Source organism: Falco peregrinus, chromosome 7 (assembly GCF_023634155.1).
Source record: "Falco peregrinus isolate bFalPer1 chromosome 7, bFalPer1.pri, whole genome shotgun sequence".
Lineage (NCBI taxonomy): Eukaryota > Metazoa > Chordata > Aves > Falconiformes > Falconidae > Falco > Falco peregrinus.
The window spans coordinates 83990827-84001466 of record NC_073727.1 but is presented as its reverse complement, the minus strand read 5'-3'; the positions used below and the strand labels follow the sequence as shown (position 1 = coordinate 84001466).

Below are 10640 nucleotides of genomic sequence, written 5' to 3'. Positions count from 1 at the left end.
AGAAAAGTTATGTTTGATTTTTTTACTCTGTATTTTATGTTAGGTACTGTTTGTCTTGGTTCCTAGCTTCCCACCCTAAAATGCTACACCCTAATCCTGTTCGAGATTAATCTCTAATCTGTACCACCCGTCACATCATTCAAGGTATAAATTAAAAACATAGCCCGAGTTGAGCCCTTATAAGAGTTTACTTGAAACACAAATGAAGTGAACTGTAGGTAACTACAAGAGCAGTTTTTCAAATCCTTATGTACATACCAAGTTTGCTTATGAGACTACTGAGCTGTTGCCAAAAGCCTCACAAAAATCAAGATGTATGTCATAAATTAGGCCACTTGCTCTGTCAGAGAAATTACACTGGCTTAAGACAATCTGCCTCGACACAGCCTCCTCGATATTTTCTCTCGCTTCACTGTTTTCCAGAGACCTGCAGGCTATTTAAGTATCTGCTTTCGAGTCCAGGAGAGGTGTTCCCTTGCCAGAAACCCGCCCACTTTCCTTACAGCCGGCTACGCTGCTTCTCGCGTGAAGACTGACACAAAAAGGCACTGACGCACCACAGCTTTCCGACCTTCACCTGCACTCCCCCCGTTATTTCCAGCTCCCTTCCTCACTCCCTCCTCTACGCGCGCCGCCACCACCTCGCACCTGCGGCGGCCATTTTGGTTTAACCCTGGCACCCCGCGGGCCGGCCCGCCCCCGCAGGCTCCGCCCCCAGGCCCGTCCCGCCCTCTCGAGCCCCTTTCGCTACCTGACCCGGCCTGTCAGTCGATCCGGGCTCCGCCGTGGGGGCGGAGCCCAGGCCGCTGTGGCAGCCAATCGGCACGCGAGGTGCGGCGGCACCGCGACCAATCAGCTGCTTGCTTCTTCCGGGGTGCGGTGCCTGCTGTCTCTGCGCCCCGCTGTGAGGTGGTGACACGGGCTGTCCGCGTTGCCGCTGGAGGTGTCGCGGTAGCCGCAGCAGTCTGGCCCTTGCCCGGTGTCACTGAGGATGAGCCCCCGCGCTGCCCAGAGCGCGTCCCGCCCTGTCCGCCCGAGCCCATTCATCTAGCGACTGGTGAGGGGCGGGCCGCGACCTGCTGATGTGTCCGAAGGGGGAGCCGGGCCTGGGGGAGGGGCAGCGTCATGGCTGGCCCTGCCGGACGGGACGGGACGGCGGTGGAGGGGGGCCGTAGGAATGAGGAGAGCCCCAGGCAGGAGAGCCAGGGACGGTAAAGGACAGCCGGCCACGTAGGATGGGAGGGGACCGGCTTCGAGGCGGAAGAAAAGTGTCTGCGCCGCCTGTTTTGATAAGTCTCTTCTGTCGCTTGTCGCTTCCCGGCTACGTGGACTTGGTGTAGTGGGAGTCAAAGCGGCCACCTCTGCCCCTAGCCTGTGGCTGGCTCTTTGAAACACTTAAGATCTTCCCACTCTTGACACTGGCAGCAGCCTCTGCCAGGTTTCCTTAGCTGGAGATTCCCGGGAAGCTTGTTGTGTCCCTGGCCTTCTTGATGATACTTGTCTGCGGCTTTTGGGAGCAGCTCACAGTCTTGCTGGCTTTAAGCAGCAACGTAGGCACTAGAGAGCTGAAATCTCGTAGTTTAGTTAAAAGGATTTTTCGTGTGGTCTTTTTAGGGGCCAACTACCTGATGTCTGAAATCTGGCTTTTTGCTGTCATGGTCATTGTAGTTGTCTCTTCGTGGAAACTGACAACATTTTGTGGTTTACCAAAAAAATAATAATTGCCCAACACCTGATGTGGGTACTCTTTAATAATACTGTACCAAATGTTCTGAGTTCATTCTGAAAAGTCAGCTTTTCCTAAGACTTGATGTTATTTATTGGATATAGTTTTAAGTGTGAAATACAAGCACACATTCGTGGTTCATTGCTCTTGACTTACCTTCAGGTTATCTATTTCAAGAAAAAATCTAGAGAAGGTTCCAGTGTTTTGTGGAAATGCCTATAACTGCACACACTGTATTTGTCTATAACACTTCATGCTTTAACTTTTTGGACAGTGTTGAGTTATTAAATATAAGTAGTTTTGACTGTTTCAAGATAAGCCAAGCACAGTATTTCAGAGTTTACTGTTTATGTACTGTGATTCCTGACTAACAGATGTGCTCTGACATGTGCTAGATTTAGCTATCAATGGTACTTTGGTGGTTTTTTGACAGACGTGTCTGCCTTTAATTGCAAGTACTTGTTAGTCCTGTTAGGAGCAAATGTTATTGGATCACTGAATGTCTCATCCTGATAAGGATTACGCTGTTGTTGCTGTGAAGGCGGAAGTTGTGGAAAGTCTGGAGAGAATCTCTAATGGTCACCTGTACCAGGGTGTACCTGCCAAGTGGTGGCACAGAGGCTCTGACCTCTTTGTTTACTTCAGTAAATGAAGTAGCTTGGATCTCCAGTGGCCCAGGGGATGTAGCAGGTATGGCGGAACATGGTGTTTTTTGAAGCAAGTTGGTTTTCCTCCATAGCTTTAATTTTAGGCAGGTCACTTATTTAAAACTTCGCCTGGCCCATTTTGAGAGCCTCATTAGCATTCAGTTTATCATTTGAAAGTTCTTCCTGACATATAATCTTAATCCCTTAAGAAATCTGAACAAATAACTACTTATCTCACTGTCAGGGCTAAAATGGACTACAGTATTGATTTGTCTTCTTTATGTAAAAGCTGTCATTCAAAGGCTCTGGGTGGTCTGTAGAAACTGCAGCTGAAAAAGAAAATAGATTGAATGTGCTCAGCCTGTACTCATGGGTTGTCTTATAAACTTCCTGAATCCTAGTTGTTCTTTCCAAAGTTTCTTCTATTTATCTACTTCTCTTAAAACTTGATGTTTGAGCTAGAGGCAGCAGCCTACTTGATGTTTTGTGTATTGAGAAGAGCAGAACCCTTGCTTTCTGTGCCTTGTATTGCAATGCCCTTGTAATGTAGTTGAGAAGAAGGTGCTTTTTTAAAAAGACTGTATGTGAGAATTTCTGACTGCCAAACTACTCTTAAGGTGCTGCATAACTTAGATTTAACCTTTTTTCCTTGTATATTCTGTCACTTTCCCCACTCCTAAAATATATTGTGTATTCAGATTCAAGGGGTTGAAAAGCTTAGATTTATGCCCAGACTTCAACAAATGAGCAGGGAGTTTCTGACCAGGTTAAATCCTCTGTGGATGTGTAATCTGAGTAGAAATTAGTAGTGTAGCTGTTCTTTGAAACCTTGGATAATGTGCTGCTTGTAGCTGAAAGGTGTGTTTGCTGTTATTTATCTGGAAATTCATCTGTGTTTCCTTGAGGGTATGTTGCTTAATGTGTATGTTGCTTTAATGTGTATTAGTGAAAGTTGCCATTAGGTAAGACTACAGTTGGCCGAAAATCCTGGAAAGTCAGTACTGTGGTCGCAAATTCCCTTGGCCTTAAGTCTGTAAGCTTTAGATTGTGATTTTTTTTTTTTTTTTATATTAGCTTACTTATCAAGTAGTCTGCATGGCGAAGTTTGTTTTAGGTACAAGTATTTTCAGGATTTCCACGCTGTTATGGTTACAGGTCTTTTGTGGTGTTATGAATCAAGTGTGAATGGACTAACTTGGAGAATATTATCAAATGTCAGAATGCTTGTTTAAAAAGCAACCCCCCTTCCACTCCACCCTGGAAATCTGTAACAACTTGCAATACCCTTACAAGGATGGACTTAACCTTCCCGAAGCGTGTGATAGTGCCAGTTATATTTCTTTTCATTTATCAGCTTAATTTCAGAGCAAATGAATTTTGCACCTTCTGAAAAGCCATATTGTTTACTTTTTTTTTTAAGGAGGAATATTAAGATTGACAAGTAAAACTCTAGGCTTCTGTTATACGGAAAATAGAAACCATTATTTAGTTCCATTTTAGGGCAGCCAAATACTAGGTAGTTTTTCACCAAGTGCATTGTAGATGCAACTGATATTTAGAAAAGTATCTTATTTTTCTTAATAATAATAATTTAAAAAAAAGCCAACAGAAAAAACAGTGACTGGAATGAGGTTATGCCAATTTGAAGATCAAATAAGGTCTTGAGAAATATATTCTTAGTAGAGCAGCCTAAAGCTGGATTTCAAGTTCAAGTCGCTAATTTGACATTTAATGAAGTGTGTATGGAAGATGCAAAACCAGCAATCTGTCTTCAGATGGCACTGCATTCTAACTAGCTGAATCTCTTCTGTTTTCTCTTTCACTTGCATGTGAGACTGTTGTCTTTATTAAGACCAAAAAACCCACACCAGCAGCTATTAGCCACTGCCATGGTACTGGTATCCCCATCCAGGTTAGGCAGATTTTGCTAGATCTAATACTGAGTATAGGCTTTCATCAGGAAGAATCTGAAAGACCACAGATATGAGTTCTGGTGTCAAATGTGTGCCTCCCAGATTGGATACCATAGATAGACATTGAAACTGCCAGCCATGTGATAAGGGTTGGTTGCTGTTTCTTTTTTGATAGCACCCTTGTACCTTTGCATCAAGAATGCAAAACCTGTATGGAAATATGTGCTAGAAAAAAAGAAAATTGGGAATATGTTGGTGGAGAACATGATCCTACAGATGTAGAAACAACCAGCCTATATTTTCCTTCATCCAGTAGCTTGCAATGCCTCTGTGCTAAATGTCTCTGTTCTAGACATCACAAGAATTTGTGCTGAATATGCTCTGCTTTCACAGCGTTTATTTTCTGAAAGATAGTGACTAAGAAACAGTTATGTAGTAGGGGGGGCTTTGGTATCATCATTTATTTCTTCTGGGTTAATTTTTGTGAGATTTGTATTACCGGAACACAACCGATGACATATTTTTTATCTATTCTGGGAAGCCTCTCGGATAACAAAAATAGGTAAGCAGAACCCTTGGACTTGAAGAACACTAACTCACCAGAAGTGCCTTGTAAGCAGCTTTGATACGCAGAGAGATTTCTGGAACTTCACAGTGGGAAACTTCTGCCAACTCTTTTTATTTTAATTTTTCGCAATGATTGAACAGAATCTCAGGATTTCATGTCTTCCCTCTGCTGTTTGCAGGAAATGAAATCTACAATCATCATCCTTAGTTATTTGGTTATTTGTTAGCTTGGTCGTACAGATACATAGAATCTTAGTTAATTTGATACTAAAGAGAGGTGTGATAGTTTTGATTTTTAGACATTTTGGCAAAAAAGTGCCAAATCATTGCCTATTTGTAGTGACTTCTTGAAAGAAACAGGTATTTCAGACAACCACAGTAGTTAGAGAGCTGCTTTTCTGGCTGTAGGAGTTCTGGCTCTGTAAGGTCAGGTGACGCGTCTGATGCACTCCTTGGAGGGTGTCTGACAGCTGCAGTGCAGTGGTGCTTTGCCTTCTCTAAGGGGAAGAGCTGAGTGGGAGGGCTCTACCCACTCACTTCCAGGTGGTGAGATACCACAAACACTTTCTTGCTACTTAGGAATTGCTTCCAATTTGGTTGTAATCTTTCAGATTTTCCTGGGTGTGAACATGTTTAATAAGTAGCTCATACCTCTAAGGAAAAATGCAGCAACCTGCTTGCTGCTGAAGTAAAACATCTTCGGGATAATCTTAATAATGCTCCAATTCCTCCATATTTTTTTTTTTTGTGATTTGTTTTCTATAATGAAAATGCTAATTAGGAACCAGTTTTTAAAAATAATTTGGATTTCACATGATACCTGTCGTATAATAAAAATGTTTAAAAGATATAATCTCTTTTAGCTATTTATGTCTTTTAATAATTAGATCATTAGGAGGACACTAGTATTATAACATGAATATGATTAGCGCAGAGAAGCCTACAGAAATATCTGCAAATAAAAGCAGACACATAATCGAAAGGGCACTGTATTTTAGACATTTTCATCCAAAGTTTAGTAAATGCTGGTGCTGTTCCTATTCTGTGCTTACTTCAGGTGCTGTTCATTCAGCTGGGACCCCATATACTAGAAGTAAGCATTTGGACAGCACTAAGGTTTTCACACAGACTTGAGTGTCAGTTCACAATTTTAAAGTTTTAAGGTTTCACTTATGAACCTCCTTTGTATTTAAAAATAGTCATATCTGATTATTAACCCTTCTCAGATGTTGCAATAACATGATAGTTTGTGTCATTGGTGTGACAGTCTTTACTGTGGAGGGGTGAAAATTTGATCTACAGCCTCGAAACTCAGGGTGCATGTATCAATGTACTAATACAGTATCTAGTGTTGTAATGTTTATAGTAAAGGAGGGCTGGGTTAGAATGACTTCTAAAGAAATAATTCAGCAGAGTCAGTTTTCACATAGCTTCAGTAAATGTCACCATAGTGGAGCTATTGTGAGGTAAACAGGGTTGTGTTTCTATCTGGTAGCAGATACTTTTTAATGAGTGGTTTGTTCACAGTATTTTCGTGTTTGGTGAAGCTAGAGCTCAGGTGCTTTAAAGTTGTTTTTCTTTGGCCTCTCTGTTCCTGTAATGACACAACTATCTTTGGAACCAGGATTTAACTTTCATCTGAATCATTTTCTCATACAATTCATTGTCTTAAATAGGTGTGTACCTGCACAAGGGAAGGAGTGGCATGGGGCATGGCAGGACTCCTTCCTTGGGTGGTGGTTCCATTTCATATCAGGTTACCTAACAGAGTAGTTAATTTTTTGAGTCCCCTGAGTAATTTTTCTTTATGTTCTTTTTAATTTTACTTTTCTTTATTTGTAGCACTAATAGCGATGTCTTAACAGTGAATTATATTTAAGATGTGCTTTACAAGGCATATGTAAAATTTATACTTCTTCAACATCATAATTTTATTGCCTAGTGATATATTGATGAAATGTGACAAATTGGTTTGAGAATAATAGCACTTCTGATGTTTTTCCTGTAGTCTCTGAATTTTACTTTTTTTTAATTGTTACTATTTAGAAAGGTGTTTGATGCACAGGCAGTGTGAGTCTGCTGATAGCAGTCACCTGACACACTTTGATTCTGCGGAGCAGCAAGTCAGGCTGTGTTCTATGAAACTAGAATGTTTTTCAAGCTTGCAGCAGTGATTCGCTTTTCTTTATAGTGTGAGGCTTTAGAGAAGGTGAAGGGAGAAGAGTCCACACAGGTATATGTAAAATTTCTTGAGTTACTGCAGAAGTTTGTATGTTGGTTGTAAAATGCCCTGTGAAGTGAACTGAAGCTTGCTGTGACAAATGTTAAGCTAAACAGTTGTGGTCAATTTTGGTCTCTGAAATAGTTATGAATGTTACTCCTGGTCAGGGATGAGGGGCTAAATTGCACTGAATAAAAACTACTTCCCCACCCCTCCTTCAATTACCATCTATTTGAAATTGTTTTGAAGGTACATACTAAACAAATTCTGATCTCTAGATTCCCATTCCAAGTATTTAAACTTTTCTGAATGAGGTGGGAAAATAATTGTTGAGGACTTTGTCATAACATGTTTAAACGAATACTCTTGGGTTATTTTTTTTTTCCTTGGAAGTTTAGATTGCATTACTAATGCTTGTTGTAAACTGATTGCTTTCAGCTTGGTGGCAATCTTGAGGATAATTCTTGAAATAGGAGGACTGGTATTTCTGTTTTCTTTTCCAAACAAAATTGTATTTTCCTGACAAGTCTTTGCAGATAAGAGACATTAACAAAATATGGTTATACATTCAGTGCCTGAAAACCAGTGGAAGCTAACTAACAGGTGTTTTTGAAGGGGGTGTGGGCCAAGGAGTGGGGTGTGCACATCTATAATGACTGCTGAGCTGGAAAGATAGCAGGGTGAGGTTTTTTTTGTTTTGTTGGTTTTTTTGTTTGCTCTTTTTTTCTCTCCCAAGGATTTCTTAACATTTCAGTTTTCATGATGACATTGCCCAGCTTCTTTTGGCATATTTTACTCATGGGTAGAACAACTTTAAACTACAGTTTGCATAGCAAGCAAAAACTTCAAAGAGTATAACATGATTGAATACTACTTCACTCAGTTTGCAATTTACACTTGAAAGATTGAAGCGTGTGTTTTGGGGACTGAATAGCAGTTCACATTAAATTAGGCAGTGTATCAGTGATGTATATAGTTCACTTTTTCTGTTTTAGATGGGTTTATGTATGATTTTTAGACTGCTGTCTGTACTTCATGTACTGTAATCCTTTTAAGTATAGCTTCACGTTTTTAATAGGTTAGATGAGTGCTTCTGTCAGGCCTTTTTTACTTTTGAGAAAGCGGATGCCAGAGAAAGATGGATATGCTGAAGTAGGCACAGATAAGCAGAAATGCTGTATGCCCCAGCCAATATATTTTTATGAAGAATTTGTATCTTTGCCTCCTTTTCCTTCTTCTTCCTCCCTAACCCCTTCCACCTTAGACCTTCATGTCTTCTTGCCTGTTTCAAGAGCTTTAGCTCTTAGCCCTACATGAGCACCAAAATTCTGAATTCATGTCTCTTGTACAAGTTGCTTGTCTTTACTCTGTTGCCATCTTTCCTCTCACCTTTGTCAGCGGCTCAGGGAGCGGTGGAGAGGAGCCTTCCTGTTGGTTCTGCTGAAGAGACTCAGTAGGCAGATGGGTAGACATTCAGGCCAGGGAGAAGAAAGAGGGAAGAAAGAGGGGCATAATGCTTTTTTGCAGTGGCTAAAGGAAACTGTGGTGGTCCCTCCATCCTTCTGTGTGACTGGCAAAGCTGCTGATAGCCTAGATGTACTCAACAGCTATGGGGATTTGTTGGTGGGTGTTTCTGTTTTGGTGTCCCCCTCCTTTTAGTTCAGTTCTTGGTTTGTGATCACAAAGTAGTGATATAATCAGATGGTAAACTCTCAGGGTCCTAAGGACCCTAAGTCTGGGAAAACAACCTTTTTCTTTTCCTTCAGATTACTTTTTTGGATCCAGTTCACAATGTAGCCTCAAAGATTTATATCAGAGAAAGGGAGGAGGTGCCTTTGGAGGCTGGGGTGGCAAAGGGACTAATGTTTTTTTGAACTGACTGAATGCCTGAGTATTAGCTCAAATGGCATGGGACATGCAAGTTAACCCTTGCCACATTGCTCTTGAACTTACAAGTGCTAGTTTGATATGCATTTAAATAGGTACAGTTGCTTAGGAAAATAATTTTTGTTTACTAATGTGTTCTGGTTTGTTCTCTTTCAGGTCTCCCTTGCAATTATGGAGTTTTAGAAGAATAAGGTAGTGTGGAGGGGGAATCCCCCTCTGCACACGTGAGTTAGTTCACTTTTGGAATTTTCTATGGACAAGAACATTTGTTATATAAGATGGTGAAATAAGACTTCTAAAAATATATATTTATAAGTATTTATTTGGATCAAGTGCCAAACGTAACAGTACAAAGATTTCTGATGGCAGCTCAATAAAACTGGATTTACATCTTCGGAATTACAAATTTTTTAAGGCACTGTGTTGTATACTAAATTGGAGTGCCTTGATACACTTAAGGGTTGTTCCCCTTAAGGAAAGGAGCAGCTTTAGAAGTGAAGATGAATTCTCTCATGCCAGATTGTACTTCAAAGTGTCGATCTCTACAGCATGCTTTGGATGTTATTTCTGTAGTAACCAGAGGAAGCGAAGGCCAGATCAAGGCCTTTCTCTCTTCTTACTGCTACAATGCTGCAACTATAAAGGATGCCTTTGGTAGAAATGTTATACATCTTGCTTCATCTTGTGGCAAAAAAGGCGTGCTAGACTGGTTGGCTGAGACCAAAGGAGTAGATCTCTTGGCAAAAGATAAAGAGTCTGGATGGACAGCTTTGCACAGAAGTATATTTTATGGATACATTGATTGTGTTTTGTCATTACTGAAGGTGAGTGATTTGCAACTTTAGTTTTCCTTGGTATCTACAAGTTTTAGGGTTTTATCGGTTGTGTAAAAGCGGGGTTTAAACTTGACTGAAAGCCTCTTGAGGATTGTCTTAATACTGTGTTTAGATCACAGTACATTGATTTACTGAAACGTTGTCTCTGTGTTCATACAAGATAACTGCCTTTGCCCATGCAGAAATCAGCACTGAGTAAGGATCCCTGAGTAACTGGACTTCCTTGAAGACTGGTTTGTGTGGATGATATCAGGGTCAGGATCTTAAAAGTGGAGAGTGATCAGACTAAATATACTCTAAAAATAGACTCTTCAATAAAGAAAAAAAAAAACCCTGTACCAAGTAGCGCTTTTAGAGAACATAAAATAATGAAAGCTTGAGTAGAGTTATAATGAGAAGTGAATCTTGCATTTGAGAGATAGCACTTCAAGATACGGAGCATTTTACTAAGCAAATCCCTATTTCATTCATATTTTAACCAGGGCTTTTGCTCAATACCCCTTATTCCTTTCTTGCAATTGCTGTTGATTCCCTACCACTTCGGAAGTTGTGTTTAGTTTTGATTGTCTTTCCTTCTGTTCTTCCTGTCCCAAGTATAGCAAAGGGAAAGCTACATGTGGCTGAGATCTGTTCAGGGTCCCTTAACCATGTAAGAAAATGAAATATTTGTGGTTCAGGGTTACTTAAAAGCATACCTTTTAAGGCAGACAACTTTCCATTTTGAGTTCAGCCTTTTTAAATTGCAATGACTAGCGGTTTGTAAACAGAAAACTCTGCTTTCAACAAGATTTTAAGCAAAATGGTTGTAGATCCAGTATTTTTTAGTTCTTGAAGGTCTGATAA

General features: G+C 40.6%; 1 protein-coding gene across 3 annotated transcripts in view; it reads left to right on the top strand.

The window, feature by feature from the left end:
- Positions 1-866: 866 nt before the first annotated feature.
- IBTK (inhibitor of Bruton tyrosine kinase) overlaps positions 867-10640 on the top strand; it is a 57724-nt gene continuing 47950 nt past the window's right edge. For all 3 annotated transcript variants that reach the window (XM_027782676.2, XM_027782678.2, XM_027782671.2), the window contains exons 1-2: positions 867-1057; positions 9118-9785. In XM_027782676.2, coding sequence (XP_027638477.2) covers positions 9462-9785 — 324 coding nt within the window. In that variant the 5' untranslated portion in view covers positions 867-1057; positions 9118-9461. The remainder of the gene's footprint in view (positions 1058-9117; positions 9786-10640) is intronic.